Here is a 13,938-nt window from a genome sequence, read left to right as displayed (position 1 = left end):
GACTTTGCTGTGAATACCTTGAAGAATGAGGTTGGTTATCTGAGGAATTAGGCCATTAGGGGCCTTTCATTATATACAAGTTCTCAGTTCCTAACCAATGTTGCCAGCACTATTCAGGACATGGTTTCATTCCAATTAAGCACAGTTTTTAACAAAAATTATTTAATGCACTGTTTTTCAAATAAAAATATATAAGGTTCCAAAACTGTCATTCTTATTTTAAAGCTTCAATTAGCATTTGGATTGCGTTTCTGGGTAGCGTTTTAGCATTTGCAATTTACTCACCATGGGACCCAAGGCTACAGTGTCACAAAATAAACGCGCAAAAGTTCCAGTTGAAATGCATGGATGAAAGCCTGAATGCACCGTTTCATTAACGCTATACATGTGTGTGTACTGTTCATGGACAACCTTGAAAGGAAAAGCATTACTACAACCTTCTCATTGTGTACTGTTCACTTATCTGACCCATGAAGCAGAGGAAACACAAAACGGTGCGTTCAGGCCAATGGCTAATTTTCACATTATCAGGTTTCTTCTTTCTCTCAACTACCGTGGCAGAGATGTCTTCAATGCACTTCAATGCTCCGTCCTCTTCCTCTTCAATGAATTGCACCTATCCACCAACCAATAACCAGCAAAACAGAGGAAACACGGTAATTGCAAACCCATTACGTTAAACAAACAAACCCAATCCCTTATGTTCTTCCTTCGCTCGAGCTCACCTTCTCTCTGCTTGGGACGTCGTTGCCGCCATTGTGGGTCTCTGCATTCATAGGTAAGTTGTGTCTAACTTCTCATACTCTTTGATCTGTTGGTGTGTAGTTATATTGTTTTCCATGAGGCTTCAATCTGTGGTTTTGTGTTCAACGTTTGTATGTGGTTTTTGTGTTTTCCATGACACAAGTACGTGGGTTTCTCTCTCCTTCATGTAATTTTGTGTGTTTCTTTTCCTGCCTATGTTAGTACAAGATGAGTATTGACTTTTTAAACAAAGCTAAAGGCATGTTATGAAAATTAATAGCATTGTATTTAATAAACTTTTCAATTGGACCATATTTTGGGACATTCTAAAATTGAACTAAGGGTCAATAATGGTTGGCATACTTACACAAATGTCTACACAAAGTCCAACGTGAGAGGCTTTAACAAAAAGTTTTTGTGTGCCAACTCTGGGTTTGGGACCATAAGAGCTCATCTTTTGCGTTCTGTTTGGATATCAAGGGAGGGCTTCTTGAAAGTATTCATAGGGTAGCCGCCATCCTTCAAATCCTTAGCTTCCCTTCTAAACTAAAAATCAAAAGATATTCTCTAGCTGCAGACCAAACTCCCATAAAAATATATGATTGTAGGAAGGCGAAAAAGTAATTGGACTAATTACAAAATGCCATGTCAAAATGTAGTGATAAATTCCAAATTCATGTGTCATTAAATTAATTAAATTAGAGTTAGACCATTTTGGATATACATCACTGTAAGTTTCTTTAAAAAACCTTCTCCCTCTCCCCGTGTGTGTGTGTTAAAAATACTTAGTATTCTCAACAAAAAAAATTAATTAATTAATTAAATCAAGTGATGACATGTGTCATCCAAGATAATATCACATTGGCAAATTAAAATTTGCCACGTGCCATTTGACCCATAAAACAAAGATAAATTTCCTATTTATAATTGATGGATAATTTATCTTTATTAAAATAAATAAATAAAATAGAGATAATTATCTACAAGTAACAAATTATAGTAGTACTCTTTGTTGATTATTGTCTTCATCAAAATAGAATATTTAACACAATAGATAAATAGAGATAATTATCTATAAGTAAAATTTGGGCAAATCAGAGTCTACTACTTATCTTCAAGAAAATCAATCCAAAGTGGGACTTATCCTTTGAAACCACTATAAATAGATAACACCCCACTCTCATTCTCCAAAAAATTTTCAAGACGCCAAAGTTCTTGAGAAATTCTACCTTAAGAACGCCCGAAGAACATTCAAAGAAATTCGCTTGGTTTAAAGAGCGTCCATAAATTTCAAGAACGCCCGAAAAACATTCAAAGAAATTCAATTGAGCTTGGTTTAAAGAGCCTCCATAAATTTCAAAAGGTTCTAAATCATTGAAGTTCAACGGATCAAAAGCCTCTAAAGCCCCAAAGAATTTCAACCCAAAATCCTTTAAATTCAAAGAATCTTCGAAGAACTTGAAGAACATTCGAAGTTCTTGAAGAACTTGAAGAACAACAAATCTTTAACAAGCTCAAAGCAAAAGATTTGTTGTGAAGATTGTTCGATCCATTTTCCAATCAATGTGAAGAAGATTTTGTGTTCAAGTCAAGATCACAAAGAAGATAGAATCAGAGGATCATTCTGTTGTAAAAGGATTAAAAATTGAGAATCGTACTCATTATTCAATTAATACAAATTTACATTTGTGAAGCACTTTCTATTGTTTGATTTACAACGATCTGATCCTTCCTATTTCAAGCAAAATGGAGTGTCTATTTAACGATTAAGATTTTTATTTCTGTTGTAGTAACTAGTAGTCTTCATTGCCACCTCTAAATATATATCCCTCCTCATTTCTCATGACATAATTAATGAGATGTTAGTCAACAGAAGTAGGAATACCCAATGAGGAAGGAGATTGCCTATGGAAACCTTTAATTTACACCAAATTATTGGGTAGCTTACATCAAGGCAATTATAGTGTGAAAAAAATGAATTCATCAAATTGACTCAAGACATTCTTTCTCCACCTTGCAAGAAATATGTTGCATTCATTCTTTTTTTTATTAGTATTCCTACTTTTGTTGACTAACATCTCATTAATTAAATAAAAATAAATTGCTATTTGCTTATCCTTTTTTTTTTTTTTTTGGTTAAATATTTGCTTATCTTTGAAATCTCTATTTTGCTCCAACTCAAAAAAAAAATAAAAAATAAAAAATCTATTTTGCTCTTGATTTACTCAAACATTAGGAATGTTATTGCTTGCCCATAAGCCGGTTAAGGGCAATTTAGAGGCCACTTGTACTTTCTCCAATTTTGTAACTCCTTATCATTCTTACATCTTAGGTTGGTGTAATTTTCCCTATTAATTATGCATCCTAAAATAATGTAGAATATTTCTATGAAAACGAACGATCACCATGTGTTAGGCATTTGTCAAGAACCAAATTGAATCAATTAAGTTTTCAATTATGTGATTTGCCAAACGCTCATAAACAGGAGGCCTATGACTGCATTTTGCGTCAGTGAGCTTACTTTGAGTTCACCCATTCTTAAGACTAGCCTGTTCTAAATCTTAAGGGGGAAAAATCACATCGGCACTTTTTAAACTTCACATAAGCTTTGTTAGTACATTTTCTGTTATTAAATGGAGTCATCAAAATGTAAAGAAATTCAAGGCCAAACGATAACTGAAGAGGACAAGTTACTTCTAAGTTCTAACCATGGAAATGGTGGTGGCTTCTCAAAATGGATCTCTGGACCTGTTAAGGTAACAAAGCCAACAATAATACAATGAGCCCGAGTATGTTGTATTCATTAATCTCGATTAACGTCTCAACCTCACCCCATACTACTCTCACTCAAAGAAAGAACCACCATGATCTAGTGTGGATGGAGAGGAGAGGACAACTTTCTATCTGTCACATTTAAAAAACCAAAAGACTAGCAAAAAGCAAACACCACCATTATCTAGAATTTAGGCAAATAAGGCAGGTAGAGAGGACATTTATCAAAAAAAAAGGTAGGTAGAGAGGACAACTTTGTGCGTCACATCTAGCCAGTCACATTCAAAAGCTTGGAAAGAACGAGACCAAACCTAATTATATTCCTGACAGCTGGAAATTACATTGACCATATGAAAAGAGTCAAACTCAAATACAAGAACCAATAATTTGAAATTCATTAGCTACAGGGAAGAACTATTAGTACTAACAAACAATATTAATTAATTTACAAAGACATCTTATTGTATCAAATACATAAAAGACAACATGAATTACCTGCAGAGCCACACCGACAAACAATATAGATGGCCATTTACTGGCCAACAGAAAGAAAAAATGCCGGTGGTTTACTCAACAAGTGAACTACAATGAACAATTAAAAGTAAAACAAAACAATTTATTCTATTGTTACATAAAGACCACATGAAGTACCTCTATACCAAAACGAACACCAACAATTAAAAGAAGATGAAGATGACCATTTACAATACATGCGAGCAAATCACAGATAAATTACCAAGCTGGTTGCCACCTGCTAAGCAGCATAAAATGACACAAAGACGTCTGTCACATCATGAAGGTGACAGGCTACTGAAGATACGCTTCAAACTAGGGCATGCCGCACGTAACCTCCCCATGCTCATTGAGCATATCTGTAAGTCAAAGTAGCAAAACACACGTTAAAAAAAAAAAAAAAAAAAAAAGGATTTCAGGTTGTACAAATGATGCAAAAATAAAATAAACAAAAAACAATGCATTATATAACAAGAGAGAGAGAGAGAGAAAGAGAGAGTGCTCTCACCTTCGGACAAAAGCGGACATCAAGGGTCTCCAGCATGCTACACTTTGATATGGCAGCTTCAACTGCTGCTACATCAATGTTGCACGACTAACAAAGCCCCAATTTCAAAAGTTAGCAAAAGAGCATTAAACAGAAGCAGTTTAGGGCATATACATACACCAACTTCACAAATATATGATCAATGAGGCACACAACTATTTTCAAAGCTTGCTTAGGAGGTAAGTTACAATTTGAGCAAAATCTTTTTGTATCAGTCAACCACCAACACCACGTTTATTATACACCAAGCCAATCATAACAGGCCACGACAACAATTCTAAAAAGAGCTATGAAAAGTTTTGTATTCCTAGACCTAGACTTATTGCAAATATATTACTTTTCCATGTAGGAAAACAAAAGAAAATAAGCTTGCATTAGATTGTGCCCCTTGGACAGAATTACATATTGATCAATGAAACATGTGACCATACCAGACTATACAAAACTAAATTCCCAAAAAAAAAAAAAAAAAAAAAAAGCATTCCCCAGCACCCCAGCAGTATGAATAAGTTGAAGTTGGATTTTTTGTTCTTTACAACTTTTTAAAGCCTCAATTTTTCTAGGTGCAGCTGTAGTTTCGTCAACTTTCAATAAATAATCAAATAAGCTTTTGACAAAAAGCTAATCCAAACGCACAAAGAAGGGAATCCCCAATACATACTAAATGTTGAATTCCCCCAACTGGAGCACTAGTGAAAATGTAAATAACAGGAAGTACAAAATCTGAAGTGTGTATCCATTAATACATCTTCAAATGACAAAGCCAAGAAAATGCTTAAGGCCCTCAAATGCAAAATGCTTACCTGTAGAAAGAGACTGGTCAATTTTGGACACTCAAGCTTCAACATTTCCAAAGAGCAACAATTACTGTAGAGCATAAGAAAAAAAAATTTCAGCACAGATAAAATATCGGAAGAATCAAAAACCACATTAACCAACTGCATCAAGAGAAAAAGGGTACCTCAAATTTAGAAAGCACAAATTAAAACAAGCAAGATCAACTTCCTTCAAATTTGCTGATAGAGAAAGGTTTAACGATGACAAATGAAAACAGCGTGCCGCCGGTGGAATGAAAACTTTCCTAATATTAGGACAACCAACACAGTTTAGGTTCTGCAGTAAACGGTTGGCCTGCTCAATTGGCTCGTGGATGTTCTCAGGTGAAAGCATGGAAGATGAGCTATAAATACTAGGCAACTCAGAAATCTGGCCACCACCACTGCAACCCCAATTAAGGTCATGCATATTGACACAGCCATTCAAGCTCACATGTGTAAGATGTGTGCAGAAAGCAAGAAGCTCTTCTATAGCAGACTGACAGAGGGTCCCATAAGACAAGTCCAATTCCTGGAGAGCAGGGAGAGCACCTTCCTTGTAAAGGGGCTCAAGTGATGAGTCCGCAAGATACTTGCATGCTTGTAATTTTAACACCTGGGAGAAGGAGGGAGGAAATGTAAGTACTACAGTAAAGCCCAAGTAATCAACCCCCTCAACCCCTATTATCCACTTTTTAACACCTGGGAGAAGGAGAGGAGTAGAATTCTTTGGCATCCACTTTTATACACATCCACAAATAACCCTATTATCTAATTGAAAATGATTTAACAATAAGCCAATTTAAGAATATAAGGATAAATTGAGAGATTTAAAATTCAAATTCCATAAGATTATGACACATTTTATACTTAAACTACAACTATTTGTGGTTACAACTTAAAAATGTTACATACATAGCATGCATGAAGAGGTTAGTGTATATTTACCTTCTTTAAATGTTAAAACAACAAAGTTGAGGCTTTTTTTTGTCCAATAAAACTGAGATTATGCTAAAATACAATTTATGATAAGCATGAGAACATCAACTTGATACAAATAGCATTCACACAATTTTGACACCCAAAAACAGAGTGTTTAAGAAGCCTCAAAAGATGATGTAGAGGCACAAGATTTTTTTTTTTTTTTTTTTTTGGGGGGGTGGGTGGGGGGGGGGGGGGGGGGGAGGGGATATAATACAGCAAAAAATCCAAAATATCACTTGATACATAATTTTATAAGGCACCTTGGACAACTCGGTGATCTATATATAAAATTAAAGCAAAAACATGTAAAGATTCTTCTAAACAATTTGTTAAATTTTTATTTGTAGGTGACCCTTAAAATGCATTTATACCATCCAGAAAAGCTCATCACTGTTTATACTCTTAAAAAGAACACATTCATGCAATGTATTGTACAATAAATCTGATAGAGGAGGACCATCAAATGATAAGCCATGATCATTAAAACAGATTATGCATGTAGCTTAATTTAAAAAGATTTTGCTATTAGGTTCAGACAAACAAGCATTTCGATTAGAAAATTATAGATTTTCATTACCAGGATTTGAAAACTTGGATTAATGGTTTTCCTATTGACAAATAATTGTAGTTTTTGGTACTTTTCCCTAAAATTTTATGGTTGCAGTGACACGCCCCCATGTGAAAAATAGATTGCTTATGTACTGGACAGTGAAAATTACCTTTAGTTGCAAACAAGACTCAAAAACCGGCTGCAAGGTCATCAAAAAGGTGTACGATAAATCAAGCACAGTCAAATGTAGAAGGCAACGCAGGGCGTAAAGTCCATCAGAACCAATAGATGGGCATGACATCAATATCAACGACTCAATCAGCGGGCATGAAGCAGTTGTTGCAGACAGACAGTCATCCTTAAGTTGGCTGCATGTGAAAGAGATAAGGGTGTCAGCTTGAACACCAAAAAAGGATCACCAAAGAAAATATTAAAGCAACCAACCTGCAAAAGGAAGCATCTAGAGAGGTCAAAAGCGGACAATTAATAGATGCTTCTGATAATACGCCACATCCTTTCAATTCGAGCAACACCATACACGGTGCTTTAATACTGAGTACATTTAATTTGGGACATATTCCCAGATTCAATGACTGTAGGCCAACCTAATGAAATGAAGATTTACAATTAAGCTCTGTTCTTTTTAATCAAAAAAAGAAAAAAAAAATCAGCTCTTTTCCCATCAGTTGATGCTGCAAAAGATGCAACTAAGTGTCAAAAAACTAGATTAGAACATGAAAGATAGTGGCATCATACAGCAAAAATTTGTGTTTTATACAATACAAGAGCAAATTGTCCATGTAGTGTGTATATCAGATTGTGAATTAGCACTACATCCTTGTTGCAAAATTTAATTCAGCTATTAATATACTTTTTTTTTTAGGGAATTCAGTTAATATTTAAGGGAACATTAAAGTTAAGAATTTTTTCCATACGCTACAGTAAAAGACCAAATATGAGATTATGCTCACTTACAGGACAAAAAGATGCTCTTTCAAGATGATCACAACCGTCCAAGCAAACTTGCTCTAGATATGGGCACGTAAGATTGAGAGCAGTGATGGCCCGGCAACCAACAAGGGAAAGATTAACTAAAGAGGTACTGCAGAACTGCACTGCTCTCAAGTTCTGAAAAAAGGGAAATCATCACATTATATCAAAGCGAAAATCAAATACAACCATTACAACTCATTAGAGATGATTTTAACATCAAAGTCAATCAGAATGGTGAACCCCGATAGCACACCAACTCAATGTCAAACATATAAGACATCAAGAAGCAAAGGGCCAGATCAATCAGAAAATTTTAAACAATTCAAAGATTGGCTAATGGTAGTGCATTATTGCTAACAACATAGTTTAAGAATAAATCACAATTATGCTGAACCATATAAAAACTACATTCCACAAAGCAAATCCCTTCACCTGTCCCTTTTCCACCCCAATCCTCAAATTCCTACTACCCAGATCAGCCCCCTTCTTATGTAATGTGGAATCAATGGCATTTCTAAACACAAAATCAACAATTCTTCAGTATTATTAAAACCAAGTAGGCCCCTGGATTATCTTATGTGTAAACACTGCTAACAGACAATTTTAAACAAAACAAGTAGCACCCTGGATTTACCTTAGCAACCAGTTTAAGAGAACATAAAAACCCACTCTAAGAAGAACAAAATATATTAAAGAGAACACCATCATATTTTCCCCAAAACACCAGGATATTCAAAAGACAATCTGATATGCCTAGCACAAATATATTTCACAAAATGATCACTTCAGGAAATGGAAAGGGCCTCAATCACAAACCTCACAGTTATCAAGAACTAGTGACTTTAGCATAGGGCATCCACCTCCATCACTAAAAACATCACAAATTGTATCTGTCAAAGATTCACAATCAGTGAGATCCACTTCTTGCAAAGTTTGGCATTGCAATGCCAATGCGGTTAAGCTCTCCTGCTTCTGCAATGCTAATTTCTACAAATACATGAAACCACTCCATTTTATTGCTCTATCTGGTAAGTGGTTAAGGACATGAAAGGAAGGGCACAAAATAGACCAAATTGCTCACCAAAAGACATACCTGAAGTGAGTTTGAAGTGATGTTGATCCGTTGGAGTACGGGGCAATTAGACACCATTATAGATGATAGCATGAGACTCCTTAAATTCAGATCAGCAAATCTGCAGGAAAAAAAAAATTAAATCAAAAACAAAACCAAAAGAAGGGAACAGAACAATCTCCACCAGAGAGAGAGGGAGATTCTTTTTTGGGAAGATTGGATGAAATGGGAGAAATGAGATGGAGCAGCAAAATATACTTGCGACAATGTACTAATCTAATATTCTGTAAGCGTGGAAGGTCCAAGGACACAGAAGTCAGTAGGCTGCAATTGTCAAGCTCCAAAACCTGCAACGAATATGAACTCTCATTTTGACATGTTGAAAGTATCATTTACTTAAAACGAAGCAGACATCCAGAAAACAGCAATATCTGAAGCAAGTGAATTCAAACCTCCAACATATAACTATGAGATATTGCAGCCATTGAAGCTGAGGTGATTCCCTCACAGCTGTGAAGCTGAAGTTTCGTCAACATCGGCAGTCTAACAGACTTCCAGGAAAAAGAAAAAAAAAGTGTCAAATAAAGGAATAACCAATATTTCCAGAGAAAAGATTATAACAAACTCTAAAAACTGACCTCAAGTGAGATGTTTGGGCAATATGAAGCATTAAGAATATGGAGATTGGCGCAAGTGAGGGCTATTTCCCTTAGAGTTTCATCGCTAACACATGAACAATTTGACATGTCCAGAGACTCTAACTGAGGGCATGAAGTTGCTGCTGAACGAATTGCAGCATCTGAAAGCTTGTGGCAAGAGCTTATATCAAGCTCATGCAAGAGAGGGCAATTAAGCACAGCCTGTGCCATGTTGCTGCGCTTCAAAGACATTGTTTCAAGCTGTGGACACCTGCAAAAGGCAATATCTTAACATAAAAATTGACCAGATAGACAGACATGACAGTTTGGTTTTAACCTTAAACCTGCTTCACCTGACGGATATACGCATCACACGACACTTTGTTAGTTGAAGATGACGCAAGCTGTCATGGTTTATAGGTATTTCTTGAATACTGTTGCCAAGATTAGCATCATTTACATTCAATCTCTTCAACAAATAACAATCCGATAAGGCATTGAAAAAAGTATCCCCTAGTTGCCCTCTCCCCAATGTCAAAACCTCAAGGTTTCTGCAAAACACGAAGACATATTAGCCATGATCACACAATAATGACCGGGGGGGGGGGGGGGGGGGGAAGAAACACTAACATAAGCTTCTTACCTTAATGAAGATACTGCCTTCATAACAAGCAAGTGAATGGAAGCACCAGAAATATTCACTTCTGTTGCATTTGGATACCGCCGACACATATCCTCAACTGCAAATGCACATGATATGTGAGAAGTTTTCCACTTTTCTTTTAAAGGAAATACCAAACACAAAGCCACCACCAAAATAGTAGATAAACAACAGTTCTCAAAGTATCAAAATCAATATTACATTTATCGAGACAGCAAGTTATCTTTAGTAATATGGGTTAAATGAAGACCAAAGTATACTACATCCCATTTAAGTAAAACTTACATTGTTCTACAGATATGTTTCGGTTCTCAAAATTCAAACATCTCCAGAAATCCTCATGAGCACTAGCTGCTCGCCACTGCCTACAGACTCTGGCAGCTCGGCAAAGAGCAGTGTGGTCTAAGAAAGAGAAAACCTAGAAAAACAATTCAAAAAAAAAACATGTACATTACTTTAACCATATCATTTGAAAGATGCTGGATGAGAAGAACCTGTCATGTTCAGGCCTGTAGTACCATAACAATAACCCCAAAATAATCAGATTCTGTTTAACAGAATAGGGGAAGGATGAAAGGAAATTTTTATTTTATTTATAAAAAAAAATTTTAAAAAAAAAAAAAAAAAAAAAAAAAAACTACAATAATTAGAAAATCAAAGTAGTTCCACGAAAAGTTATTAAGCACTGCATACCATATGGAGTAAGTCATCCGTAAGATCCATCCGAACTTCAAAATCCTCCAATCTTGGAGAGCCAATCTCATCTCCGACATCATCTGTCCCATCACTAGATTCAGATAAATTCTTACCACCACCATCACTCATTGTTAAAGTACGATAAAATATCTGATTCTTAGATGGAAAAGAAGATCCCTGACTAATGTGGTAATCCCTGTCTGCAGATGAACTAGAGTTTCCATTGGAAAACTCTGCAGTTGCAAAATGATATTCACTGCACCAGAATTTTTTGATAATAAGTATTCCATATAATATTGCATGCATTTCAAAGTTAAAATGGAACATTACTTCTATAATAATCAAACTCCATACTTGGTATCAAAACCAAACAGTTTTTAAGTCATGCATACTAAATGAATTCTGTTTCTGTGCCAATGAGCTTTAACTCAAATGACATCTTCTCCTCATAAAAGTAAGGTGGATGGTGAAATTGTGAGTTCAACACACATTGGTGCTTGAGCAGTTACCAATAAAAGGGAGAGGGTGGGGGGACATAACAAAACAAAATGGAGTTTTTTTTTTCCATTCTGTTCCAGTTCAGAACCCAATAGGCCTTCACATATTTGCAAGGCCCATTGAACACATCGTTTGTTATGCATGGGTGGGTCCTGCATGAGATTCATGGCACAACCAAGGCACATCCACTTCACATTGGAGCAAGACTAAAACGCTGCTCTACCAGTAGCTTCAAAGGGATGGACTTAAATGAAACAGAGGCACTCATTTAAAACAACTTCTCTGTTTGACAGTAATTGAGTAATTCATTGTAATTACAAAAATAAGAAGCCCCAAAAATAAATTTATATCACAGATGAGAAATAAAACCTTAGAAACCATGGGGCTTTTACTTACACCTACTATCTTTTCGTGCAAAGTGTGATTATCTAGTGAATAAGGGTCAACATGAGAAGATTTACACTGAACATACTTTAAGACACTTTCTCTTAATGCATGTAATTCCTTGTAAAGTAAGCACATTACATATGTCCGCATTAGAAAAATAAAAAAACAACTCCGACGATTAAAATTTGTACAACAAATTTATGTAATAATCAAATTTTAAAACTTGATCAGTAAAAATTTAGACAACGAACATTGCCAAAACCTTAAAATAAAAATCCCAAATTTATATTAAGAAAAAGATGAAATCTTTATATACCACAATTGTTCTCCTAGCCATAATCTCGGAATATAGCATTCAATTAACGAAATTTAAAATAAAAATCAGAGAAGCAAAAATTCAGAGATACACACACATGCAGAGAAATAAGCAGAGAGTGAGAGACTCACTGAAAATCATAGTGAACCTTGGCGCGCTTATTGTGCGAATCGCGATCATGATCCACCGCAGCAGTCTCCGCCGAGGCGGAGCTACTCTCCCCCTCGAACCGCCGCGCGGTTCGAACCCCCAAAAACGGCAAGGGGTCAGCGGCCCGGGCGGCCCCGTCCCAATGCGCACCAACACCAACACCAACACCAACGCCGCCGCCACCGCGCATCGCGACGACGGCGTCTTCGAACAATCTGAGCTGCTCGTCGTCGTCGTCGCAGTCGAGGTGGTGCGGGCTCAAGGCGGCGAGACCTAGCAATCGCTCGACATCCTCCTCGGGGTCGTCGTCATTTCCGATTCTACCCTCGGGATTACCCTCATTTCCGAAAACGCCCTCCCTCATAGCCTCCGAATTACCTTCCTCACCTAATTCCTTGTCCTCTTCGTCGTCGTCCACGTCCTCTTCTTCTTCTTCTTCTTCCTCTTCTCTTGTAAAGCATAGGCAGCACCAAATCTTCATGCACACCACAAGCACCTTTACAAACCCTAAATCTCGATCCCACGCATATCTACCCAAGACGAACACCGCAATTGTAGCGAAACTCGATGAAACGACGTCGCTGGCTCTGAAACCCTAGAATTGAAACCATCGACTCTGATTTCGAAAATCGAATCACTTTGGAAGCAGGTTACATACAAGAATTGACCGATACATAAATACAAATACAAATACAAAGGAGATAGAAAGAAAAAAAGATTGAAAATTTGTAGAGAGAGATGGGGAGGAGGATCTGAATGGATCTGATCAGATCTTGTGTGTGTGTGTGAGCTGCTGGCGCTGGGTGCTTTGGTTTTGTGGAGTTGTGAGGATGTTTTTTGTTTGGCTATATAAATTATAAACGGGATTGTGATTAATAATAATAATCTGAGAAATGAGAGGACGTGTTCGGCGGAGTTACGACGACGTTTTGAGTTTGCCCCGTTTCGAGAACCGCTATTTGTCTTTGTTTGTCTGCCAATAAGGGTGACGAGAATGGAAAGAAAAATCAAAGTTTTTAATACTAATAATTAGAAAGGAAATTATTAGGAATATGCATATTTGACTTCGTTTACTATAATTTTGATTCATCCAAAGTGTTGGAGATAACTTTTTCTTTTTCTTTTTTTTTTTTTCTTGCTTGGTTAAGTTTAAAGAAATTGAGCTTGTTAAAAATAAATTGAGCTTGTTAAAAATATTCAAAACCTTCTAGTGTTTTTAGTCTATTCTATTAAATTTTAATTAAAAATGATAACTTTTGAAAAATTAAAACAAGGTTTAATAACATTTGCAAACAATTAGATAACCGATTACTCTCTTTTTTTTATAAGTCATCTCATTGAGCCAACTAATATTTTAAAAAACAAAAACAAGGTTTTATAACATTTAAAAACAACTAGATGGCAATTACTCTCTCTTTTTTCTAAGTCATTTTGTTGTGACAATATTTTTTATTTTATTCAATTAATGATGTTTTTTTTTAAGAAAATAGACATTTTATTTATTTAATGATTTTTTGGACAAAAATAAACTTTACACCCTATAACTTTGATCAGCTGTCATTTTAGTCAACTAACTTTAGAATTTATTATTTTAGTTCATTA

General features: G+C 35.8%; 1 protein-coding gene across 1 annotated transcript; it reads right to left on the bottom strand.

Moving 5' to 3' along the window:
- Nucleotides 1-3,887: 3,887 nt before the first annotated feature.
- LOC126712713 (F-box/LRR-repeat protein 15) lies at nt 3,888-13,278 on the bottom strand. Its single transcript, XM_050412156.1, has 17 exons — nt 12,318-13,278; nt 10,983-11,241; nt 10,575-10,707; nt 10,272-10,368; nt 9,982-10,179; nt 9,629-9,899; nt 9,443-9,541; nt 9,249-9,337; nt 9,012-9,111; nt 8,735-8,905; nt 7,901-8,053; nt 7,370-7,530; nt 7,095-7,293; nt 5,538-6,007; nt 5,380-5,443; nt 4,538-4,624; nt 3,888-4,388 (listed from the first exon to the last, which is right to left on the bottom strand). Exons 1-17 carry the CDS (start codon nt 12,815-12,817, stop codon nt 4,308-4,310), a joined length of 3,132 nt encoding a protein of 1,043 aa, XP_050268113.1. The 5' UTR covers nt 12,818-13,278; the 3' UTR covers nt 3,888-4,307.
- Between the last annotated feature and the right edge of the window lie 660 nt (nt 13,279-13,938).

This window comes from Quercus robur, chromosome 2 (genome assembly GCF_932294415.1).
Source record: "Quercus robur chromosome 2, dhQueRobu3.1, whole genome shotgun sequence".
Taxonomy (NCBI): Eukaryota; Viridiplantae; Streptophyta; class Magnoliopsida; order Fagales; family Fagaceae; genus Quercus; species Quercus robur.
The sequence above is the reverse complement of the archived record's forward strand: the minus strand, read 5'-3'. Positions and strand labels throughout refer to the sequence as shown.

What these genes read in the sequence shown, in the direction of transcription:
- LOC126712713 (XM_050412156.1), bottom strand. Translation starts at nt 12,817, where the DNA reads ATGAAGATTTGGTGCTGCCTATGCTTTACAAGAGAAGAGGAAGAAGAA. An exon ending in AAACATATCTGTAGAACAAT is followed by an intron (nt 10,369 to 10,574) that starts GTAAGTTTTACT and finishes GTGCATTTGCAG; the next exon opens with TTGAGGATATGTGTCGGCGG. An exon ending in CTAGATGCTTCCTTTTGCAG is followed by an intron (nt 7,294 to 7,369) that starts GTTGGTTGCTTT and finishes TTTCACATGCAG; the next exon opens with CCAACTTAAGGATGACTGTC.